We start from the raw sequence: 26,648 nt of genomic DNA on the forward strand, positions 1-26,648 counted from the left end.
CAATTATTTCATTGCTACTTCATAACTGTAATTTTGCCACTGTTATGAATTGTAATGTAAATTATCTGATATGCAGAATATCTTATATTCGACCCTTCTGGGGGGTCGAGACCCATAGGTTGAGAACTGCTGCTCAAAGAACTAAGAGCTTCTCCACAGGGGAGGGTGTCCTGTCAGAAACAGCACCAGTGCAAACGTAGAACAGCAACGTTTCCTCTTATTGCTTGTTCCCATGTCTGAGAGAAAGAACTAGAAGGAAAAAAAAAAAAACACTACTAACTCACAGATGTAGTCCTTTTTGCATGTCACGATTTTGCCATCATTTAAACAGTTTTACCAAAGTAATCCACTTGCCTTTGGTGGTAATGTTCTACGGCACTCATCAAAATAAGCTTGACCCTAGCTTCCTTCATAAGTCAGACACGCTGCTTTTAATTACAGAACTCATACTTTATACAGAGTTAACCAAGAGCAGGAACCTGAAGAGGAACCTTGAAAAATAATGAACAGGAAGCAAATGTTCACACACTCCCCAGTTTTCCTGCCACCTCACTGAGATCGGTTTAAACACAGTGCTGACATGGTCAGTCTTTTTTTGTTTGTTTGTTTCTCTGTGTAATTTTGGTGCCTGTCCTGGATATTGCTTTGTAGACCAGGCTGAACTCACAGAGATCCGCCTGGCTCTGCCTCCCAAGTGCTGGGATTAAAGGCGTGCGCGCCCCCACCGCCCAGCAATATGGTCAATCTTAAGGTACACTAGGGAATATCTTTTCCTCATTTAATAAAAACAAGAATATATCAAAAGATGGAGCATATCTAAGAGGCCTAAGACAAAACTTAAGTTAGAGGTTTACTTTTAAATAGTCAGACAGACAGAATAACCATGTCATTGTGGAAATATGAGCTATAGTAAATAGATAACTGGGCTGGAGAAATGGCTCTGAGGTTAAGAGCACTCACTGGCTGTCCTTCCAGAGGTCCTGAGTTCAATTCCCAGCAACCACATGGTGGCTCACAACCATCTGTAATGAGATCTGGTGCCCTCTTCTGGCCTGCAGGGATACATGCAGGCAGAGCACTGTATACATAATAAATCTTTAAAAAAAAAGGAAATAGATTATTAAAGTGGAGAAATGGCTCAGAAGTTAAGAGCACTGGCTACTCTCCCAGAGAGCCCAAATTTGGATCCCAGCACCCACATTAAGGGGCTCACAACTGCCTGTAACTCCAGCTCCAGGGGATCCAATGCCCACTTCCGGCCTGAGGGCACCTCTTCCCATCCCTAATATACAACACACACACACACACACACACACACACACACACACACACACACACACACTGTATAAAACAAAAAGGACGAAGTAAGGAGGCCAGGTATGGCAGTGCACACCTATAACCCAGCACTTGCAAGGCAGAAAGATCAATCACTGAAGCCCAGCCTCTGGTAGACAACAAGCTCAGAGCCAATCTGGACTAAATGAAACCATCTCAAAGAGTAATTTAAAAAAAAAACAAAAAAGAATTAAAAATTTTCATGGAAATAGAAGCAAACCTTCTGAGCTAGATGATGGATCAGCTGACATCACACAGCACACACACCATCAGAACCAGTCAGAACTCAACTTCAACCAAACATTTAATCAGATCCTTACTACCTCACACCCCCCAAGGCTGACACTAAACTCCAAACCCCATAAAGTACCGATTCAGCAGTAGTGCTTAAAAAAAAAAAAAAAGAGGAGCTGTGTCCAGGTCTGACGTACCAGTTTAAGCTTGCTATTACAGTATGAATACCTAAGGCCATTCCTTTGCACTCTTAGAAGTATCCGGCTAATACACAATCATCCTGTAGATGAGGCATCAACACTCTAAGTATTCTGTCTTCGTTGGTACTAGGGATTATTGATGAAGTTCGTTAGCCATTAGCAGTTTCCAGAGCACCTCAGCTCCCAAGGACTATTTCAGTATTTAAAACTTGCTCCGTCATAGGGGTTGGAGAGATGACTCAGTGGCTAAGAGTACTTACTGCTCTTGCAGAGAACCCAGGTTTGATTCCCAGCACCTCCATGGTTCCAGCAAACTATCTGGAACTCCAGCTCCAGGGAATCCAATGCTCTCATTTGACCTCCACGAGCACCACACACACATGCACCACACACACACCACACACACAAATGCAGGCAAAACATAAAATTTTTAAAATCTTTTAAAACTTAAAAGAAAAAAAAAAACTTGCTTCATTAATTCACATTTATACAAAAGGCAATGAAACTTCATACACACCAAGAATTACATTTGACAGCATCTACTACTTGAGCCATTAAAAAAATATTTTTATGAATGATGTGTGTGTCACGTGTCCTGGCATCTTCAGAGGCCAGAAGAGGGCACCAGAACCCCTCAAGCAGGCATTCTGGTTGGTTGTGAGCCTCCTGGCATGGGTGCTGGGAAGCCAGCTCCACATCCCAGGAAGAGTAATTGTTCAAGTGCTGAGTCATCCATCTCTCCAGCCCCCAGGAGCAGTTTTTTCACAATCACACAGATGTTAACTCTACCAACCAACTGTATAGACTAACCTCGTCCATGCCCCAAATAATGGACACAACTTCGGTAGATACTTTCAGAGCTTTCACTTTAAAGTATCTCTGCTGCCTCCTTCCTTTTCCTATCAGTTCTTTCAAACCCCACCCCCCCCAGCTAATATTAAGGCTTTCTAACTATCTTAAAATGAAATTGGTAGGTAATATACATCTACACAGATAAAACAATAAGAACTTCACTACCTGACCTTTCATATATCTAAACCATAAACACAGTGTAACTAGTTGTGTAGCCCTAAGAATAACAAAGAATGTAACTTTAACTACCAACTTGTTCAAGTGTCATGAATGACCTCTCCAGTCAAGTTACGAAGCAGTACAACCCCTCTCCATTTTTAACTAACATCTGCATACTATGTAATTTTTTGGTTATTAAAATATTATAAATTATATCTAAGTATTTCAGTGGAATGAATACTGAGGCAATATCTGATCCTAGAGTCAAGCAGGATCAAGTTCTAATAGTTTAATCTTTTCTACAAAATATTTCTTAAAAACACCTATAATGTATGTTAATTCTAAAGTATTAATTCAAAAGAGCTTCTAAATACAAATGTTTTCCTTGTATTTTTTCCGTTACAAAATTCAGTACAGTGCCTAAGATGCACACATCTGTTTGTCAAATAAGTATCAGCTATGCCTTGGCAACATGCTAAAATGGAGTTAACAGAAACCAGTTTCACATAAGGTATGACACTGGAAAGGTACAGTGCTTTTCTGGAACTTGTAAGGGAAAATGAGAGTCACCCCTTTCTGTTTTATGCCTCCTCGGGGAAAATTAAAAAAAAAAAAAAATCATCTCACAATGGCAGGTCCAATCCAAATCTAACACGTCTTCTTCCCTTATTCTGATTTTGCATACAAGCACCGATTCCTGCTGAAATAATGGACAACTGCATGTACTTAACATAAAATACAGAAGTGAACATCAGAAGTTCCCCTGTAATTCCTTAGCCATCTAGGTCTTCAATCAATTACTAGCTTCTATCATGTTTCTCCAGAGATTCAAAGCATTCAGAACCCACTTTTGTGTTTCTCTTCCTTCCACATGGCAGCACCTTTCATACACTATCCTACAATGCAGTGATCCCTCTGAGAGAGCTTACTTGGGAGGCAGAGGCAGAAGGATTTCTGTGAGTTCAAGCCAGCCTTGTATACATAGCAAGTTCCAAGACAGCCAGGAGGATCTCTGTGAGTTCGAGGTCAGTCTGTTCTCCAGAGCAAGCTCCAGAACAGACTCCAAAGCCACACAGAGAAACCCTGTCTCGAAAATCCAAAACAAAACCGACAACAACAACACATGCGCGCGCGCGCGGCGCACACACACACACACACAAATACAAACCACAGAATTCTTAAACTGTTGAAGTTGGGTAATGGATGCGCATTATTCCTTTACTTTGCATAAGCTTTTGTTATTTTCCTGATATAAAATAATTTTTTTCTTTCTTTTTTTTTGGTTTTTCGAGACAGGGTTTCTCCGTGTAGCTTTGCATCTTTCCTGGAACTCGCTCTGTAGACCAGGCTGGCCTCAAACTCAGAGATCCACCTGGCTCAGCCTCCTGAGTGCTGGGATTAAAAGGTGTGCGCCACCACCACCTGGCTATAAAATAATTTTTAAAATTTGGAAAGAAATGAAGCCAGGAGGAAAGAACAAAGTAAGTTAAGGAAGGAGTATGCCTTAGTTTACTTTTTAGTCTTTTGCTGTTTAGTGGTGGACAGTGTTTATTACGGAGAAGAGAGGAAAGGAAGGAGCCCCTTGTCATAGTTTCCCTTGGTGCCTTGGATGGGGGGCTGAGGGGGTGGGAAGCACAAGACCAGTTCTAGCAGCAGCAAAGAAAGGTGGACAGTGCCCCTACCACAGGCCCAAAGGCAGGCCACTTCTCCAGCCAGTGCCTTCTGCTGCTCAGACATCAACAGGCTCGACCTCACCGCTGCCTCTTCCCCCAAACACCCTGTCCTGACAGTCACCAGGGCTCGTGCTCACCAAAGACCACAGACAGGCACTTGAAAGGGATGTCCGTGCCCTGGTGCAGCCGGAAGCCACAGGCTGTGCTGACCAGCTCTCTGAGATGGCCCTGGCTGCCTGCTCATTATTCTCAAGGTCCCCAGATGCCGCCAGCACTGGACCTTCGCTCAGCACCAGGTAGCCAAACTGGTCTAGGATTTGCTCCAGTCCCTGAGTCAGTGTATGTCATGGCAGCCTTAGTTACTTTTCTAATTCTGTGATGAGACACCATAACCAAGGCATCTTCTAAAAAAGGCTTGCTTAGAGTTTCAGAGGGGGAGTCCATGACCATGATGGCAGGATGCATGGCAGCAGGTAGTTGGAGAATAACTGAGAGCTTATATCTGGTCCACAAGCACAAGGCGTGGGGATGTGTATATGTGTGTGTAACTGGGAATGGAACGGGCTTTGCAAAACCCACCTATGGTGACACACCTCTTCCGACAAGGAATAGCTAATCCTGATCCTTCCCAAACAGTAACACCAACTAGGGACTGAGCATTCAAATATATGAGCCCACAGGCGCCACGCTCACTCAAACCACCCCAGGGCACTTGCCTCAGCAGCACATCCACTAAAATTAGAAAAGGACGGGAGAACCACCCAGCCGTGACATCTATTACCCAACTGCCTGGCAGAGTTCAGTTAGCAGGTCTCAGGGTCCCTCCTGAGGCTCCACACTCAAGAGTAACCTGCTGATAGAGGGCAGGCCACATTTGCATCACAGGTCTATGGCAGCTGTACTCCAGTACCAGACCCTCCAAACAAACTCTCAGGAAAAGGAAACTTGGAAGTTGAGGAGACAAAACATTTTAGAATAAAAAAGACAAAAACTTTGAATTTTGATATAGCTACAAGAAAGTTAGCAAAGCGGAAAGTATATTCAAAAAACTACTCAGGCCGGGCGGTGGTGGCGCACGCCTTTAATCCCAGCACTCGGGAGGCAGAGCCAGGCGGATCTCTCTCTGTGAGTTCGAGGCCAGCCTGGACTACCAAGTGAGTCCCAGGAAAGGCGCAAAGCTACACAGAGAAACCCTGTCTCAAAAAAAAATACAAAAAAAAAAACTACTCAGAACACACAGTATTTCTTCAGTATTCCAACAAAGACTGAAAACCAGCTCTCTGGGAATCCTCCAGAACCCCAGCAGCAGCCCAGGACTGCTGAGGCATCCAGCCTCATGGACTAAGCAGCTATTAGATTCTTGACCTTTCTAGTATGAGACAGCCATTGCTGGAGTACCCAGACCAACCACATTCAGTAAGCCAGTGGAATAAATCTCTAATATAAGATTATTCCATCAGTTCTGTTCTTCTGGAGAACCCTGACTAATGCACCAAAATACAGACGTTCACTTGAGATACTCATGATCCTGACTGATTAGTGCCCATGTTAACGGTTCACAAGCCCATTCCTCCCACAATTACTTGTACAGTTCTGTACTTTGGTCTCTTTATCTACAAAAGTTACTGACAATCTACTTGACAAATGTTTGTAAAGATTAAATGAGTTAATAGAATACCACTTGGTATTTACCCTTCAATCCATGGACACACCTATCCAAAAGGCTGACTTGACTGCCTCCTAATGATGGCCATGTAGGTCAGACACTGCGAATTTCAACTCTAATTCTGGCCTCAAACTGATTATGTAGCAAGGAACGACCTTGAACTTCTGGAACTCCAGTCTAAGCCACCACAGCCGGTTTACATGATGCTAGGGACCAAAGGCTAGGCTGTCGGCCGTACATGAGACAAGCACTACCCACTGAGCAACAGCTACAACTCCTGTTCTAAAATCCCGCCTTCCAGATCTAATCTTCCAGTGGTTCTCCTATCTTCTCTGACGCGGGCACACAGCTGACTCAGCCAGAGCCTGCTGTCATTCTACTGCTTCCTTTGGTTTGATCTCCCTGCTGTCCAGATAGTCACTGAAGCCCCAAAAGTAATCTTCTCCAGCAAGTGAAGACTGCACTTAGAAACCTCAGACAAGGAATCATTAAGTACATCCTAGTGACACCTATTTCCTCTCTTAGCTATAAATCAGTGACTGAAAAAGATGTAATCTTGCCTAGATTTTATATATGCATGTAAAATGTGCATATACGTGTATATGTATAGTAAATTCTTAAGAACTAAGACTTGCCGGGCGATGGTGGCGCACGCCTTTAATCCCAGCACTCAGGAGGCAGAGCCAGGTGGATCTCTGTGAGTTCGAGGCCAGCCTGGGCTACCAAGTGAGTCCCAGGAAAGGTGCAAAGCTACACAGAGAAACCCTGTCTCGAAAAGCCAAAAAAAAAAACTAAGACTTGCCAGGCAATGGTGGCGCACGCCTTTAATCCTAGAACTCAGGAAGCAGAGGTAGGGGGATCTCTGTAAGTTCGAGGCCAGCCTGGTCTACAGAGTGAGTTCCAGGATAGCCACGGCCATTACATAGAGAAACCCTATCTCAAAAAACAAATAACTACAAAAAAGACCTAAGACTTAAATACAATCTGAGCACATAAACAGATTAACAATATAGATGAGTCTTTCAGAACAGTGGGAATCTTGGAAAGAGGACAGAGACAGACTAAAGAAAAAAGACCCAATGGTCCAGAGTGAATCATAATCAATGTACAAAACAAATCCATCCCAGCTGTGGAGATGGTGGCCTTAAAAACATTTCAAAAGCCATCCAGTTCCCTTTGTTCTAATGCCAGCTACTAAACAACTTCCTTGTTATGACTGGGTCTGGTGAGTTCATGCCTCCTCACTGAAAACACATCGGCCATGTCAGCACCGGCACGAGCATTTTGTGCTGCCACTCCACGGAAAAGAGTCAGGAGAAAGGTGTCTCCTCCTAGGTATGTCTGAGCTTCTAAGACTAAAGGCAACACCTCACCGCAGTAAACTGATCCCTCCAATTTCATCTACTGGAAAACACTCCCCATCCCATCCCCCAAGTGTATCTGTCTTGTGGAGCATGAGCACACAGGTGAGAACCCTGACACAATTTTCTACTTGATTTAATATGCCCTAAACAGAAATAAATGTATTTCCAAACCTATGTCTATAATTACATTACTTATTTCTACCAACTACCCACTCTGCCTCCTTGGCATCCAGGCTCATCACACCACCTTTGACTTCCCACTAGTGTGAACTCGTGTCACTCAGCACCTCCAGCAAAGCCTTATCCCAAGGTGAAAAGGATCAATACTTCTAAAGTGTTACTGAGCCTCCTTAGCTCCTATTGTGTTTACTAAAATTCCAAAAGATCTAAAGCATTCATCAATGCCTTTCTGGGAAAGGGGAACTAACACAGTATTTGTACAGCTGGACACCTAAACTTCTGAGATTGGATTTTAGTAGTAACAGAAGACCTGACACCTAACAGCAGCTGGACTAGTTGCTAAATGAGGACTGTCTTCACACGTCAGACTTAATATACTACTCAGGTCCAGCAGAGCATGCACCTTCCCAGCTCCAGTGAAAGCAACTATCAACCAGAGGAGCTCATGCAGTCACTTGGCTTTTTTTTGTTTTTGTTTTTGGTGTTTTTGAGACAGGGTTTCTCTGTGTAGCTTTGGTGCCTGTCCGGGATCTCGTTCTGTAGCCCAGGCTGGCCTCGAACTCACAGAGATCCGTCTGCCTCTGCCTCCTGAGTGCTGGGATGAAAGTCGTGTGCCACCACTGCCTGGCTCACTTGGCTATTTTTTATGGTCAAAAGAGCTAAAATCCAAGACAGACAGATGGGGAAAAGCAGCAGCACATAAAAATAGAAAACTGTCCCTTACTCAAAGATCTCTAATTTCAAATCTCCAGCCTCCACTAACACAGGCAAAGCTGGACTGGGCTTAGTATCAGGATCGAGTGTGGCAGAGTGATGCCTCATAGAGACTAGGACAGTCCTTTTTATGAACGTGGTGTGCTCCCGCCACATAAAGAATCAACCAGAGAGGAAAGGACAAAAGGAAAAAGAGGAACAGACAAGACAGAACCACACCCCAAAGATGCTCTGGTGTCAAAGCATTCACCATCCTCGGCTTTAATTTCCAACTAGTCTGACTACAGTAGCGCTCAAGATCTGTAACAGGGTGTGGTCTCTGACAGGAGGCAATAAACTGCCATGTGCTCAGGAAAGAAATCCTTCTTGTCTCTTCAAAGCAGCTGCACCAATTCTAGATAAAATCAAAAAAAATTCCTGTTGGACTTCTGTATTCTCATGCTGGCAGTTGAGTACCTAGTAGCTCTAACTGCCATGTAAAATGTTACACTGTCTCTCAAGGGCTTCAAAGAAATACAGGAAAAACACCCTCTGTATTTGTCAACATTTCTGGTTTGTGACAGAAAACAAACAAAAAACACCAGTGCCCATACTGTCCCCTTCAGCCACAGAATTTCACAGGAAAGGATACATAAAGGTAAGCGTGTAAGAGTTTTTCTAGGAGGGGAAGATCTTGGTTTAGTCATAAATAATCAAACTGGACAGAGACTTAACACAAAGGAAGCTCAACAGCAAATAGGTCAAAATCGCTTGGTTAGCTTACTAAATATGGGTCAAGTTCTGCTACAATCTAGAAGACAGGAAATGACTTGTACTAACAAGGACACCAATGTACTTTCATTTAGTTTGTCATCTGTTCTGTCTATGAAGAATTAAAGCACTGTGGGGTACACTGTGATGTCATCTGCGGCCATCCATTACCCATGTAGCTCTGCTGCAGGTACTCCTCTCTCAGGGCACCCAACGGACAAGCACAGCGGTTGCAGAGCACTGCTAACTGTGACATGCACAACCCAACTCACACTGGCATCACCCTACAAAGTCCCTCCCTGCCCCTTCCATGTCTATCCCAGGCAGTCTCTACTCCCATTTCCCATCAGTTTCACGTGTTTTAGGATTTAAGTAGAATTATATGCCATTATTTCTTCATGAAATTTTTCACTTGGCAATTTTTCAAAGTCTACTCCTTCTTATTACAAGTAGTATTCCATGACTAGCATACTGCTGTTTACTATCTGTTCTTCCTAATGGATTATCTGCAGTTTTCTGCTCTTAGAACACACTTGCTACAAATACATTTTTAAAAAAAAAATTTGTTTTTTGAGACAAGATTGCTCAGTGTAGGCAGCCTTGAAACTTACTTTGTAGGCCAGGCTGGTCTTGAACTCACAGAGATCCACCTACCTCTGTCTGCCGAATGCTGAGACAGACGCAGTAACGCAGGCTCACCATCAGATTGCCTTGGCTTATTGATGGGTAGGCCCTATTATTTCTTTTCTTTTTTTTTTTTAAAGATTTATTTATTTATTATGTATACAGCATGTATGACAGCAGTCCAGAAGAGGGCACCAGATCTCATTACAGATGGTTGTGAGCCACCATGTGGTTGCTGGGAATTGAACTCAGGATCTCTGGAAGAGCAGTCAGTGCTTTTAACCTCTGAGCCATCTCTCCAGCCCTATTTCTTTCTTTTTTTTTTTTTTAAAGATTTATTTATTATGTATATACAGTGTTCTGCCTTCATGTATCCCTGCAGGCCCAAAGAGGGAACCAGATCTCATTACAGATGGTTTTCAGCCACCATGTGGTTGCTGGGAATTGAACTCAGGACCTTTGGAAGAACAGCCAGTGCTCTTAACCTCTGAGCTGTCTCTCCAGCCCCGCCATATTATTTCTTAATTATGGTTTTAAATTTTTTATTTATCAGAATGCAGTGATTATACTTCTCTGCTCTCTAGCGGCATCTTTTCACCCCAGTCTATGGCACTCTGATACTCTCTACCAATCGATAAAGCTCCATTGCTTCAGAACGGCCATTCTGACTGTTTACTGAGATATACAGTTTGGACTGGCTTCCTTAAACTAGCTGTTGTGTATCTGAATTAATTAGAATAGAATGATTCATTAAATAATAAAGCAAAACACTTCTCTATGCTAAGAGGAAATGACTATTCTCAGCCCGTGCTAACAACAATTAAACTCATGTCTGTTCAAAGGGATGATTTACAAACTTCATTTCTAGAACTTTACAAGCAAATCCTAGCATAAAGCACACAAAAGACATGTTCTCCCCCATGTTGTTTATAATAGAGAAAAACTGTTTAAAACCTAAACATTACATGGAACATTTGTAAAATCATGGAACACCAAGGACCACATACTCCGACTACCAACAGCAGTTTGAGAAGAAGGTGGTTAAGGCGACACCTGTAGCATGCATGCTTTTCACTGTCTTCCTAATGAGAATGAAGCCAAGAGTTTCTTCCTCTGTGACAAGTTTGCTAAAAAGCAGGTAGGAGTAGGGGTTGAGGGGTAGCACACCCATTCCTTTCACTTCCAGGTTTTGACAACCAAATAATGTCTACAGATGTTGCCAAAAGTTCTCACAGCATGGAGAGGACAAAAAGCCCTGGTTGAGAAATACTGATATAGCTTACACTAACAATTTCATTCCATTTTTCTTTCTTTTCCCATTGCTGAGATAGAACCCAGGGTTCTAAGCAAACACATACCGTGATATACCCAGTCCTCTCCACTCACTCTTCAGTAAAAACAAAATCTACAAACTGCTAGTTATCAAGTAACTTACATAACTCAAGGACAAAATACCAAAAGTCAAGACTAACATTTTGTCACATCCTGTATGTAAAAGAAGCCGCCTTGGGTAATACAAGTTTAAGTCATTTTGTCTAAAGATCTGCCTTCTCCCTCCAAAGTTCTATGTGTTAACTCTGTATGTAGTAAAATGCCCAAATTCCCCAACACAGAAAGTCATACCGCAGTCTACAAACGGCTATCATGTATTTAGGAACTACTGTTTCAAGTGGAGACACACAGCTTGGGTGCAAATCTTTGGTCTACCCTTTACTCACTTGTGATCTTGACCAAGTTGCTAACTTCCTTATGCTTCAGTTTTGTCAATTCTGAAGTAGAAATACTAGCAACTTAACTTATAAGTATACAAAATGTTAGTAGTACAGAGTGAGAGTACGTGCCTAGTATTCAAGAGACCCTGACCCTAGGTCCAATCCTCAGCATTTAGAAGACACAAACATAGACAGACACAGACACACACACACAATATACTTAAACTGGACCGTATCAGGGGAGGAAAAAGGATTTCCTGGGAAGTACAGCATACACTTGAGAGGTAGTGCAGGACCATCAGGCGTTCAAGACCAATCTCAGCTACACTGTCTCCCCACTCTGCCCCCACACCCCAAAAGTCCACCAATACCGCTGTTTCACCTACAAACCTCAACTTACAGATGAAGAAACACTGCTCTGTCAGAGCTCACCAAACAAGGCAATGAAGGAGCAGCGGCTTAAAAGCTGCCAATCCCAATGCCGGGCCATGGCTGTGCTTACCTTTAATCCCAGTACTCAGAAGGCAGATCTCCGAATTCAAGGTCAGCCTGGTCTACAGAATGACTTCCAGGACAGCCAGAGCTACACTGGGAAATAGTCTCAAAAATAAACAAAAAAAAGCTGCCTGCCCACTCCAGATCCCATAATTTCCCAATTAAACACAGAAAATTGCATTAATATTAAGATCTATGATTACTATTGATCAAGAATAATATATATCTTAGGCCAAAATAATGACCAGCATGAGCTATATTTTCATTAGGTTAATTTAGAACATAACTAAATCTAAGATTACCACTGAAATAAGGTTATACAGCTGTTACAAAATCACAGCTTTCCAAAACTATATGTTTATTTTATGTCAAACAGGAGAGGTTTAGCAATACAGTACAGATTAGCAGGGTAGCTTTTGATGGAGATCCTCCTGCCTCTGCCTCCTGAATACTAGGGGTTAAAGGTATACACTTCTCCACTCAATGTCCATGATTTTTTTTTTCTTTTTTTAAGAACAGGGTTTCTCTGTGTAGTCCTGGCTGTTTTGGAACTTACTCTGTAGATCAGGCTAGCCTTGGACTCCAGAGATGCTGCCTCCTGAGTGCTGGAACTAAAGGTGTGTGCCACCACACCCTGGACATACTTCTCTTTTTCTTTCTTTTTTTTTTAGGCTGGCTCTTGCTGCTCCCAAAGGCTCAGATCACAGCCCATTATCACCACACTTGCCTCTGGCTCCTGGTTTTTCCTTTTTGAGACAGTATGTGTCACAGAACCTAGGCAGGCCTCAAACTCACAACAGAGTACAGAGGTTGATCCTAAACTCTGATCCTCATCTCCACTTTCCAAGTGCTCGGATTACAGGCGTGGGCCACCAAGCCCAGCTGATTCTTATTTTTAAAAAGATCATAGCAAGCTGGGCGGTGGTGGCACACGGGGCCTTTAATCCCGGCATTCCGGAGGCAGAGGCAGGCGGATCTCTGTGAGTTCCAGGACAGGCACCAAAACTACAGAGAAACCCTGTCTCGAAGAAAAAAAAAAAAAACCAGAAAACAAAACAAAAAGGCCATAGTACCTACTAACAGCAGGTTTTTGAAACTGCCCCTGCATTGCACACAAAGTCTAGAACTAGAGAGGGCACTCTAGTGCTAGAGGCAGAGCTAGCCTGGACATTCTTCAAACTGCTGGCTCTTCATCCAAGTTTGTAAAAGATAGATTTTGTTCCAAGTCCCAGAGGGACTTTATGAATCCATCTGAATTCTTAAATCCACTCTTATCTGAACTGCTCCAAAAGTTTTATACCTGCTAATTAAGCACTGCTTGACTTCCCACTAAACTTTGCTCTTACCAACATTCAGCTCGCTAATGACTTTTGCTCCACTTCTTCACAAAGCCATCACACTAGTCACTAGATTTCCACCATTTCATTTATCTTTGATGACACGTGCTTCAATCTGAAAATTATTTTAGAAGTTGTCTTTAGGTACTTAAGTACTACTGTAATAAGACACCATGACCAAGACAACTTAGAAAACATAGTGTTTATTGGAGGCTGACAGTTTCAGAGGGTTAGAGTCCACAATCATGGTAGAGAGCACATAGCAGGCAGGCATGATGCTGGAATAGTAGCTGAGAATTCTATCTTGATCCACAAGTACAAAACAGAAAGAGCTAACTGGGACAGGCAGCCCCAGTGGCACACCTCCTCTTAACAAAGCCACACCTCCTAATCCTTCCTAAACAGTTCCACCAACTGAGGACTAAGCATTCAAATACAGGAGACTATGGGGGCCATTCTCCTTCAAACTCCCGGGAATGGGAGTTAAAGGAGAGGTACAAGGGCAAGAACCAAACTCAACCATGGATCGCCCCCTATTACACCAACCCTGTCTGCATGAATTACACTAACAAGTAACCTGGCAAAATCTGTGACTTTAAAGTTGCCATGAAGAGTCTGGTTTTAACTATCTTGGTTCTCTTCTCTTCACAGTATTTGGATTTTAATCTTTTCACTTGGAACGATGCCACAGTTTAGGAACCTTCAGAACAATGACTACCAAAGGCTGTTCATCTACATTCTGAATAGTTAAAATTATCCGCCTCCAATCTACTCTGAAAGGGAGTCAATTGCTATTTTGGATCAAAACCCTGGCTGACTTCTTACACCAAATGAGTCTCATCTTCTTCCCTATCAATTTCTCCTTCCTAGTCTCCCCCAACACACACACACACACACACACACACACACACACACACACACAGTGTTCATGTTGAGAAACTTTAGGCTTCACTCTTTTCCTCTTCTTCATAGACACCTTAGTTAATTACTAATCACAAAATAAAAAATGTTTAAGGCTATGACTATAGTTCAGTGGTACAGCTCTTACCCTGGGTTCCAGCTCCCAAAAATGAATTACTCATCTGTCAATCATCAGATTCTTTTTTCTTTTTCTTTTTCTTTTTGGTTTTTTGAGACAGGGTTTCTCTGTGTAGCTTTGTGCCTTTCCTGGAAATCGCTTTGGAAACCAGGCTGGCCCCGAACTCACAGAGATCCACTTGGCTGTGCCTCCCGAGTGCTGGGATTAAAGGTGTGTGCCACCACCGCCCGGCAATCATCAGATTCTTGTTGACTAGTTTATCACTTCCTTTCTATGTGTTCAGATTATAAACTAGCAGTTCATACTCAAACCATGAATTCTAGATGTGGCTCCACCATTACAAACATCTACAGGTGGCTGGAGACATCGCTCATGGGGGCAGAACACTTGTCTAACATTTGCAAGGCCGTGAGTTCAATCCCCAGTACCATAAAAAGAAAACCCAAAATTTCAATCTAGCTTCTCCTTTTGATATCCCTTACCATCATGGTTCCTACCAACAGACTACCCTCTAGTCTCACAGAAAGCTCCCTTAAGCCCTATCCCAAATTCTCCCCATTGGCCTAGAAGGATGGCAGCTCACTTCCAACACTGCTCCCTCAACATTCACCCTCAAACCTACCATCTCTGTGAGTCTGTTTCCTTCTAACCACATTACATGTTGCTCATAAACACCTTATAGAAATTATCTTATATAACTTATATTTCCCTATTTATAAATTATTGCAGGATAAAAATCAATGGTTCTCACTTTTGTTCTTCCCTTAATTGCTTAGTGTTTCACTATACAGCAAGCTTTCCAGTAAGTATATTTGTCAACCTGGAGACATGCTTTCCCAGGATACTCTTTCCAAGGTTGGTCACTGTGGCAAAATTAGGCTGAAGACGCTATATTAATTTTAATTTGTGCACAGGTATCTCATACTAGCCCAACCTCCCTCTTCTACTTCTCTCGTGCAAGAAAAAGCACTGTCCTAATTTCAAGAATTATGTCTCATTAAAAGGATACGCAGAAGTCTTTGATAAGTGTCTGGTCACTCTCAAACTACATCATCAAAGAAAGGAAAACTTCCACATTCACGCTACCATAAAACCCCGTTTCTGGGGCTGGAGAATGGTCCAATGGTTAGCAGTGCTTGCTGTTCATCAAGAGGGTGCCAGCTGAGTTCCTGCCACCCAGGCGGTGGCTACCAACTACCTTCCTTCAGTTCGAGATACGACCCCTGACCCCTTCCTCTGGCCTCTGGACATCCTCATGGATAGTACACACACATACATGCAGGCAGAACATGAACATGAAAACACACACACACATCCACACACACCCACACACACACACACCCACACACCCACACACACAAGGTGGAATATTCTTTTGGTTCTTTTTAAACTGCTAGAGAACCCGAAAAAACCTGACGATTCTGAACTGCATGGGTAAAATAAACCACAAAGTGGTAACAACAGCCATCAACATATGCTATTGAAGTCTGACATTATTATCCATGTCAGCAGCTCTCTTGAATACAAAAATCTCAGACCCAAGAGTTGCCTCCTGTGTGTCAAGCAGGGACTTAGGAGCACATATATGTTAATACAACAAAATCTCACTGGTCTTTATAAAGCAACAGAGCTATCTGTACTTCACTATGAACTGCCCCTAACATCTGTATCTATCATGATTTTGTTCAGATAATCTGTTTTAGAAAAACAGGTTTAGTTTAAACAACAGCCAACAGAAGTTCTAGGTTCCATCGGTTTGATGTGAAGAAAGAAAGGCTGGAAGGGAAGAGTGATTTTTTTTTTCTTAAGAAAAATCACCAACCTAGCATGCTTGCCTTTCAAAGAAAGGGCACCTAAACAGTATTGATCCAGTGCGTCAGCTATTGTAAAGATGGCATGCAAAGAGCAAACCCAGCCTCTACTGCCCAGTGGTCATTACTGCATCTGATCGAGACCCAATTCATATAAGTAACTCTTCGCAGCATTAAAATATTTGACACTCCATGATGTGCGACTATTTAAATTTCAGAAACTTGCTTTACTGATTAAACGATCTGTGTGCAACGACCGGAGCTTTTGGGGAGAAAAAAAAAAGAAAAACAAAAAAAACGCTCCCTCTAATAAGGGTGAATCACAACAGTTACCGCCCATGCTAGGACTGGATAGTTCAAAACCTGGAAAGCTTTCCTTGCCCATTCACACCACAAACGATTTCATTTCAACACACCCGGGCTTAAGTGAGGCAACAAAGAGAAAAGAAACGCTACTAAATAATGAAACTGCCCAGGACACTGTATTCTTTAGATCTGTCTGTATCCTTTTCATTCAGTGAACTCCCCGCTACACACACACACACACACACACACACACACACAGTCACACCTTTAGCAGGGAAAGGCTCACACCTGAAAAATGAAGTTATATTTAGTTTCCCATTCCAAAATGGGAGGGGGACACACACGTACTAAAATCACTATGTTACAAGTCCCCGTGCCTTCCCTGTATGCCATGAAGCCCCCAAAGTGACTGATGGCCCGTTCTTCACGACCCATCTCCTGGCACAAGGCTAAACAGATCTTTTTCGGTTTTGCGCAAGCCCACGCGGAGGGCCCCAAGTTTTTTGTAACCCAGAGCCTGGGAAAAGATTCACTCACCCTTGGGGAAGCTCTGAAACAAGGTATGAAGGGAGCCAGGGGCTCACCCCTTAAACTCTCCACCCCACCCCACCGGCTGCTCGCCATCGAGCGCAACCACACACAAAAGGGTCTGGGCTCCCGCCGCCCTACGACTCCCCCCAACCGCGGCCGGCGCCGACTCACGCCCGACTCACCAGGACCGTGGTGCAGATGGACCTCAGCTCCGACTCCACTTTCTCCCGGTAGTCCTTGATCAGCTGCAACTTCTTGTCGGAGGTGTCGGTCTTCTGCTCGATGCTCGAGATGACCCTCCAGGCGGACCTGCGGCCCCCGACCACGTTCTTGTAGGCCACCGACAGCAGGTTGCGCTCCTCGTTGGACAGCTCGGCGCCCTGCTCCGTCACGGCTTTCATGCAGGTGGCCATGTCGTCGTAGCGCTCGGCCTGCTCGGCCAGCTTGGCCTTCTGGATCAGCTCGGTCTTCTCCATGGCGAAGCGAGGGCGAGCGCCGAGCCGGATCCGGGAGTCCTCCTGAGAGCCGCCAGGGGCGGGGCGGGGCGGGGCGGCGCCGGCGAGGACAAAAAAAAAAAAAGGAGCGAGGGGAGAGCACGTCAGACAATGCGGCCGGACGCCCCGCTTTGTCTCGGCGCACGAGGCCGCCGCCTCGGGCCTCGCGAGGGGCCGCCGCCTTCCGCGCGCGCCCTCCGGCCGGCCCGCCCGCTAGCCCGCCCGCCCGCCGCGCCTCCCCGAGGCCGGAGCGCGGGCTCCGCCCGGCCCAAGATGGAAGCAGCCGTTGGCGCCGCACCTTCCCGTCCCAGCCCGTCCCCGAGGCGCGCGGTGGCCCAGCAGCCCCCGAGGACCGCGCCCCGCCACCCCCCGGCCCCGGATCCCCCGGCGGCGGCGGCGGCCGCGCCTCGGCGGCGCCCGGACTCACCTTCTAGTCTCCGCGGCCGCGACGCGAGTCCCACCACTTTGATCTGCCTTGGGCTTTAGCCGAGGACCCTCCCGTCTCAGCCTAGCGCGGAGCCGACGAGCGCGCCGCCGACCAATCGCGGCCCGCACCTCCCCGGGGAGTCCCGCCTCCCGGCCCCGCGCTGGCCAGTGAGAGGCGAGCGCGCGGAAGGGGGGCGCAGGGGGCGGGGCGGGAAGCGAAGCGGAGGCTCGGAGGGTGGGTCGGCTCGGGTAGGTTCGGTTGGCCCGCAGGCTGCGGCTTCGGCCACGGGGTTTCCTCCAATTAGATCCAGGGTGAATGGACGTCACTGTTGCCATGGCGATGCTTTTACCCAACTCCCCTCATCCTCCCCGCCAGCCCGGCACTCCTGGGTGCGGCACGGGACCCGGAGGTGCGCTCGACCTCCGCGGCTGCGGCCGCGTGTCCTGCTGCAGCGGCCACTGCAGATGGGGCGTTGCAGCTCGCTGGCTGCAGCGGCTTGCGGCTGGACTTCGCGGGGTGACTTAATTGGCCGTTTTGTTGCACAAGCGCCTTTCTTGCCTTCCACCTTCCTATTCTTGACAAAGGTTCGGACCCCCGCACGACGCTAAAACGCAACCTTTATGACTTTTCCTGTTCCGGCTGCAAAGTAGAAATCACCCCATCCCCCCACTTAAAAAAGAATTCGTTCCCGGAGAAAGTGGCTTAATCCAAGTTTTTCACGTAGGCACCCTAAAGCCTGGAATTCCCTTGCGGAAAGGTAGATCCAGGAGATCCGGGCAGGTCCGCGTGGCAGCTTCAGCTGTGCTTTTCTTCAAAATGGGAAATGACATTAAGCACGGTTTGGAGAAACACAGTTAGGACTACCTGCTTTCTGAAGCTTGTTTTGTTTGTTTGTTTTTTTTTAACATTTCGTTCCTACTTTTCCAGGTTAATGTCTAAACACATTTGTGTGTGTGTGTGTGTGTGTGTGTGTGTGTGTGTGTGTGTGTGTGTGTGTGTGTGTGTGTGTGTAAAGCATGTGTACGTGGTTTTGGGTGTGGTGGGGTTTTTTTTTCCCCCGATATTTTTTTTTCGAAAATCCTTGTAAAGCCCAAATTCTCTCCTTGTGTTGACTTCCGATTTTGTCCGCATGATAAACACCCTTCTGAAATGAGAACACTTGCCCGGATGCTATGTATTCAGGGTCACGACTAGCATTTTCTTTTCCTTTTAAATCGCTCCTCTCTCCCCCGGCCCTTCACCCACCACCACCACCACCCCGACTCCAAGTGGGGTGGCTGTCCTGTGGGACTTGAGAAGGAAATGGCCACCTGGGCTCAGGCAGCCGAGATAGATCCCAGTTCCCGTTGTTCCTCCAGGGTTCCAAGAACTTCGGTGACCGCCACAGGCAAAGTGGATTCCAATGCTAAGTGGAAGCCAGCGGCTCTGGAGACTCCAGAAAGGAAGGTCTGACAGAGCAGACCGACCGATGCGGGGAAAGAGGACAAACTTCCCAGAAATTCAGATTCCCTCCCAGCCGCCCCTCCCCAGCCAACTTGTAAAGGTTGCTTTGTGCTTTGAGGGGAGAGGCCTGGCTGGAAAGTGACTCTGTCTTAGGACAGAAATGCCTTACTATGCTCCAGCGCTCTAGCGGAGGGCCCGATGTTATTTCTGGAATCCCTGAGGCCAGGCTGCAGACACACAAGCGTTTATGGCCCTGTGGGTTGGGTGGAGCTGGACACATAGAAATCCCCAAGGAAAGAATTTACATGTGGAAGGTCAGATAAAATGCCTTCAACACAGGCTGCGAGTTTCAGGATTCCCTAAATTAGAGCGGCAAGCCCTGGGCAAAGGAGACACCCGTGGGTGGGGATTGGGGGAGATAGCTGAAGAGAAATTGTCAGAGTTGCGCTTTGGAGAGGTACCTGGACTATATTATTTATCAGTAAGTCAGGATGCTCTGGCATCTCTCCAAGTGGCACTAGGCAAGTTTTTGCTTTTCTTCTGTACCCTACACCTTAAAATCCCTGCCTTCAGCCGGGCGGTGGGGGCGCACGCCTTTAATCCCAGCACTCGGGAGGCAGAGCCAGGCGGATCTCTGTGAGTTCGAGGCCAGCCTGGTCTACAAAGCGAGTTCCAGGAAAGGCGCAAAACTACACAGAGAAACCCTGTCTCGAAAAAAACCAAAAAAAAAAAAAAAAAAATCCCTGCCTTCATCCAGATAACTGCACACCAGCTCATATAGTGATGACCATGTGAAATCAGAAACATTGACACATGAAATAGTAATATATGAGAGTCTCCAGAGAATTCTGCCTCTGTGTCTGAAGGAAACATCTGGACACATGAAGTCCCAGGACACCGAAAAGCTGACATTTATTGAATAGTAACCAGTGTCACACATGATTTAAGTCCTGCAATGATGAACTCATCCAATATACTTAAATGCCACTAGAAAACAAATACAGTTGTAATCACCATCTCTAATTCAAAGAAAAGAAAAATGAGGCACTGGTCACCCAGCTATTCAGCAGCAAAGCATATATATACATATATATATATATGTATGTATGTATGTATATATAAAACATATATATGTATATATATGCACACATGTATATATATACATACATATATATATGCACTTATGCAGTATAGGTGTCAAAGTTCATCCCTAAATCCTTGCTGAGGCTGCTTCACCCTGGTCCTCTCGGGCTCTGGTCGGGGCTGTGAAGGCTCTAAGAAGGTTCTGACTAGTTCCTCTGTTCTGTTGGAGTAGCATCCATGTATTCAGTATCACACTAGCGTGCTGGGAAGGATTCTAGGCAACAGACAGCAGAGAGTGCCGAGCAGTTACCTTATTGTTCCTGAATGGCCAGCTAAGAAGTTGTTACTGGGACAGAACAAGACACATTCATTATCTTGCAGCCAGACGACCCTAGATCTCAGCCCTGATATTTCTGATGTGACCTTGGGCATCTTGGTCCTCTTTGGACCTCCCTTCCTATACCTATAAACTGTAAAAAGAGTTCGTAACTCAGAGAGTTAAGTGAGCTCTCCCATAAGAAAATATGGGATGTCTCGCAAGTATCCCTTGAGTTTTAGTTTTGCTGTTTCCTCCCCTCTGCTTGGGGCTTGGGAGGATGTCCTCCCACATCCAGGAACCTTGGAACCATACGTGAAATGTTAATGAAAGCTTATCTCTTGTAATAATTAGCACAGGCGTGGACTGCTGGAAGGCTACTTGTAGTATCAAATGTGATCTGGGTGTTTCCATAAAGGTGCTTTTTTAAATGAGACTGACATTTTATTTAATTTTATTTTGTTGTTTTGTTTTCCGAGACAAGGTTTCTCTGTGTTGCTTTGCGCCTTTCCTGGAACTCACTCTGTAGACCAGGCTGGCCTCGAACTCACAGAGACCCGCCCGCCTCTGCCTCCCGAGTGCTGGGATTAAAGGCGTGCGCCACCACCACCCGGCTGTTTGTTTGTTTTTATTTTCCTATCTCATCTCTCCAGTGCCTTCTGAACACCCTGCCGTCTGGTTGGTTCCGCGGAGGCTCAGACCCTTTAAATCACCTACCCAATTGGTAGGCCTTAGAGATAGGAGTCAGAACCAGGTCTGTCTGACTTTTCTGCAACAGCGGGAACTCTGAACGCTTGCAGTGGGGGATAAGCTACCACTGTCTTGAGAACAATGCTTAGTTATTTGAGGCTGGTGGGTGGCTAAGTATATATCTACTGGTGAGTCGGCAGCTGATTTTATTTTCATATGGGAGCTCTGTTTCACTCCCAATGTATCTAGAGCAAGCAGGGCACCCTCTGATTCCTTGCTTGTTCTCTTGTTCTCTTTGATGGTTTCTGTATTTCTCTTCCCAGTTCCAACCTCCTGTCTGTGCTCTTTGAGAGGGCAAACTTAGATCTCACTCCCTTGTCCCTATTGACTTTTCTTGCCCACAAAAGGCATTCCGTGAAGGTTTGTTTTGAGAGCCGGTTCAGGCCATCGGGGCATGGCCGTCATATTGACGGTTAGTGTCGTGTGCTCACTGTGTGCCCACCAACACCACAGACAAAGGCACGGGGATACTGCACACAGAAGCCCAAAGAACAGAGCTGTGCTCAGATACTCTGTGAAAATAGGATTGTGCCAAGATCCTGGATGCCTCAGGGAACACCTTAAATATGAGGAATTAACGCACACCCTGGTAGACTATACAAATCCTGACTCAATATCTCATTGATTCATCAAAAAAAATTCCTTTTTTTTAAATTTTATTTCATGTGCATTGGTGTTTTGCCTGCATGTATGTCTGAGTGAGGATGCCAGATCTCCTGGAACTGGAGTTACAGACAGTTGTGAACCTCCGTGTGGGTGCTGGGAATTGAACCTGGGTCCTCTGGAAGCGCAGCCAGAGCTCTTAACTGCTGAGCCGTCTCTCCAGCCCTCAAAAAGATTCTTAAGGGTCTACCACGTGCCAGATGCTGTCTTAGGTGTTGGAGTTTTTGGAACTGTGTCTACAAGGAGTTTAGAAAAGAGAATAAGGGGTAGGACACTTAACCTGGAGCTCAGTAAAGGGCAGAGGAGGCATCCCCTCTTTTGGCAGTCCATCGCGGCCCTGTCGTAAGGGATTATCCACTGAGCCCAAACAACCACCGTCTTTGAGAGTTCAGTTGTGTCCACTTGTAGAAGATCACCCCAGCTAGGTGAGTTGATGACTGACATCCCCTAATAGGAGGGTCAGAGAGAGTCGCAGGACCCTTAGCTGAGTATCCAGTCATTCTCCACCTTCTGTGGTAGACAAGTCTGCACCACTTGCATGTGTCTCAGGGAGGGGCTGGAGTACATAAGGCAGGGAAGACTAGGTTTGTGGGGCTCCACCTGTGCAGCTTTGGAAAAATCATCCCTTTTGGGAAAAGACTCTCCAGGCAGCCTTTTGGGGGAGAGCGCCCACACTCCTGTAAGTAACCTTTCATCTACACTCTGTTAGTAAGCCTGAAAACCTCTTTGATTTCCCACACTTTGGTGAAATCATACCTCAGTTTGTCATTGGGACCTTAGGAGAAGGCGAATACCTGGTTGACGTCTCCTCTGGGGAAGGACTTTTAGCCACAGGCCCACTCACGTGGTTTCCTAGCCCACAGCCACCCAGGAGTGGCGGATCATAAGACATAAGCGTCCGCTCCCCTTTGCCAGCAGGTGGTTCTGAACAGAACTCAGGTTTGTTTCAAGGGCTGCCCTGGGATCCAGACGCTTTTACTCACTTGATAAAACAGAGACAACAAACGTACAAAGAGATGATGAGAAAAACCTAAGACATCAGGAGCACATGCCCACATAGCCCAGGGCCTACCTGCACAGCAGTGAACCTTAATAATCACACATGCAAAAAATGTTCGTTATGTTCTCAACCAGGCACGTTCTACATATATGTGTGCATATGCATATTTAAATTTTAAATTATTATTTATTTTATAGGTAAGAGTGTTTTGCCTAGACATATGTATGTGCACCATGTACCTTCAGAGGTCAGAAGAGGGCGTTGGATCTCCTGGAGCTGAAGTTACAGACGGTTATGAGCCACCAAGTGGGTGCTGGGAATCGGACCTGGGTCCTCTAGAAGAGTAGCCAGTGCTCTTAACTACTCTTGCATCTCTGTGGCTATACATACATACATACCGCATGCGTACATGTTTTTTTAAAGACGGGGTCTCCTGTAGCCTAAGCTGGCTTTAAACTCACTATGTAACCAAAGATGATCTTGAACTTGGGATCCTCTTGCTTCCCTCTCTCTGAGTGCCCTGCAAGCCTAGGTTATCTATAAACTAGGGCATCGTGCAAGCTAGGCAAGCACTCCATCACTGAGCTACACACAGTCGCAGCTCTAATGTATACTTTTTAATGTTTAGAATTTTAATAGAGCTCTGTATCAGTTCATTTTAACTCTTCTGCCAGAGCAAGGGGTGGGGGTGGGGTCAGAGGCTGCCTTAATTTCCCTACCTTGTCCTTATTTGAAACCCCCCAAGTATAAAGACATTTATTGTACTCAACTTCAAACTTCTCATTATCCTTTTTTTTTTTTTTTCTCTTACTCTTGGCAGATTTGCGTCTTTTCACGTGGCTAGGAGTGAAAAACCCTCGGTTCTTCGGTTTTCTACCTAATGATAAAGAAGTGTGCAGGGAGAGAGTATGGACAGGCAGAGCAAGGAGTCAGAGATATGCTTTTTAATGTCCAGGGTACTGGGGTTTTTAAGTTTTTATACATAAAGCAATAAACCTTTAACAGTCACCCAAATTATGACTCATCCCCAGACAATTCGGGAGAGCTGCACGGATGAGTGAACTCAAAACAGAGAACAATGCACACAGGAGTCAATTGTGTGTGCCTCACAATAAGCGCCATGGGAGTTGAGAGAAGGGAGAGGCGAGTGTGGGCTGGAGCGATGGAAGAGATTTCAGGCATCAGGAGGCTGCAGAGGGGAAGGGACCACAATCAGAAACCGGGAGAGCCATAGAGACAAGAATCCACATCTCTACCCTTCCTGCCCTAGTACAGCGACCCCTGGGGAGGCCTCTTGTGCTGGATTTACATGAGGCCAAGCCCAGGAAGGTACTGTCTTAGTTACTTTCCTTGCTACGGAAAAATACCTCACAAAATACTTCGTAAAAACCAGCGGCTCAAGGATACAGGCTATCATGGCAGGAAGATCCTGGAGGAGGATGTGATGTAGGAGGGGTAGCTGGTCACATCAAATCCATAATCAGGAAGCAGAGAGAGGGATGAACAGTGATGCTCCTCTGTACTTTTTGTTAAACCCAGGGCCTCAGCCCTTGGAATAGTGCTACCGGCAATTAGTACGGGTCTTCTCACCTCAGCTAACACAATCTAGAAACTCCCCTAGAGACATACCCAGAGTCCAGATCCTTCTTGTCAAGCTCAGCCAGTGTTAACCATCACAGTGGCTTGGACAAAATGTGGGGATGCAGATCACTCAGGAGACCACTTCCCAGCCAGAGGAGGTGGGATTTCTTCCGCCTTTGTTATTATGCCACAGCAGCTGAGTCACCAAGCTCATGGAGGCTTTAGCAAGCACACATTGTGCCAGAGAGACTGGATACACTCTCACCACATGCTCCCTCAGCAGGCCCATCTTGTTACCAACGGAAGGCCTTCCTATTCCTTTACCACATCAGTTCTGTCGGAGACTCAGTCGCAGCTCAGCGTGTTGGGTGGACCCGGAAGCCAGACGGCCTGGGGTCGAAGTAGGACTCCATCATTCATTTGTTATAGCATCTTCGGCAGGGTGCCTGGCCACTGAGTACCTCGGTTTCCCTCTTTGTACAGTGGGGATGGTGACAGTGGTGGTTTCCTGCCTCCCGGGGTTGTTCTGAAGGTTGGGTTCCTTTCCTGTCTGAGCTCCTGGCTTTCCCTCCTCCTCTTCTGGGCTCTGGTCCTGCTGTCCCCTGACCCCTGACATTTTCATCTGGCTACCTGCTCATCTCTCAATTCTAACAGAGATGACCCTCCTCCGAGTTACCCTTCAGCTCCTTGCCCCGCCCAGCTATCAAACAGCTCAACCCGTCCTGTGTTTCCTGAGCAAGAAGTCACTTTGGGTCAGCTCTGGTCTGCTCGCCCACAGGCTGAAGGTACCTCAAGGCAAGGGCTCTGTCTGTGTGATTTGCCCGCATGGCCTCAGTGCCTAGCTGAGCGCTGGCTGGTTATACTGGGTGTCAAGAAAGGGATGGTGAAAGGGATGAATTAACAAAGGCAGGAAGGAGGAACCCAGGGACAGGGTGAGCTGCTCAGGATGGCTTCAGGATTTGGCCCAGGTCCAGCCACAGCTGGAGACACCCGTGACTCTAACTGGGTGGGGGCGGGGTGGGGGTGGGTGCTTGGTGGAAGATCCGGGCAGCCTCTCCCACCCTCCTTCTCCCAGTCACAACCAAACTCCCAACTGCCCCAGAAGGTCTGGCAACTAGAGATTTCCCAAGAAGAGGCCTTTTGCAGAGAGGATGAGGCTTTTTTTTTTTTTTTCTGTTGTTGTTTTTCAAAACAGGGTTTCTCTATGTAGCTTTGGAGCCTGTCCTGGAACTTGCTCTGTAAACCAGGCTGGCCTCAAACTCACAGAGATCCGCTTGCCTCTGCCTCCCAAATGCTGGGATTAAAGGTGTGCGCCACCGCTGCCTGCCTGGGATGAGGCTTTTTTTTTTTTTTTTAATTGTTAATAAGATCCCTAATTTAGCTGAACAACTCTTCTGGGTTTCTTTAAACCAGGGTAAGTCCAGACAAGAGTACTGAGGGTCTTATACACTAAAATATGAGACCCTGTAGCTTGACTCATCTAAAGCTGCCCCTGGAAGAAAGGAGATGTCCCCACCCTGCTTGGCAGTCAGTATGCCTTGAGCTGCTTGCCTCGCGGCCTGGGGTCAGCGATTGATGCAATCGATACTAACGAGTAAATGATTGCCAGCCGTTCTCCCCGCTCCTCATCAGCCACCAGACTGACGAAGAGAGCCTCCCTCTGAAGGATTCTACAGCGGGTGAGGTGCTGGAATGTGCTCAGATGGAACCCGGCGGCAGCGGCCGGACGGACAGTTGTTGCGCAAACTTCCTGATAGGAAGGGAGAAAGGCAGCGACTTGTCCTTCTTCAGCCAATGGATTTAAAACATGAACCCAAATGAGAGCAGTTTCCACACACACACACACACACACACACACACACACACACACACACACACACACACACACACACACACACACGGGGGGGGG

General features: G+C 46.0%; 1 protein-coding gene and 1 long non-coding RNA gene across 2 annotated transcripts in view; both read right to left on the reverse strand.

Annotated features, from left to right (window-relative positions):
* The window catches only part of Ywhaq (tyrosine 3-monooxygenase/tryptophan 5-monooxygenase activation protein theta), a 30,929-nt gene extending 12,895 nt beyond the window's left edge, over positions 1-18,034 (reverse strand). Inside the window, exons 1-2 of the mRNA XM_052745823.1 lie at positions 17,904-18,034; positions 17,165-17,500 (exon numbers count right to left, since the gene is read on the reverse strand). Of these exons, the coding sequence (XP_052601783.1) occupies positions 17,165-17,458 (294 nt within the window). The 5' untranslated portion in view covers positions 17,459-17,500; positions 17,904-18,034. The remainder of the gene's footprint in view (positions 1-17,164; positions 17,501-17,903) is intronic.
* A 6,053-nt stretch (positions 18,035-24,087) lies between these two features.
* On the reverse strand, positions 24,088-25,594 carry LOC128115135 (uncharacterized). The gene is made up of 2 exons (XR_008220017.1): positions 24,788-25,594; positions 24,088-24,347 (listed from the first exon to the last, which is right to left on the reverse strand). It is a non-coding gene; the product is annotated as an uncharacterized LOC128115135 (long non-coding RNA).
* Positions 25,595-26,648: the final 1,054 nt, after the last annotated feature.

This window comes from Peromyscus californicus, unplaced genomic scaffold, assembly GCF_007827085.1.
Source record: "Peromyscus californicus insignis strain IS unplaced genomic scaffold, ASM782708v3 Scaffold_1__1_contigs__length_55948999, whole genome shotgun sequence".
Taxonomy (NCBI): domain Eukaryota; kingdom Metazoa; phylum Chordata; class Mammalia; order Rodentia; family Cricetidae; genus Peromyscus; species Peromyscus californicus.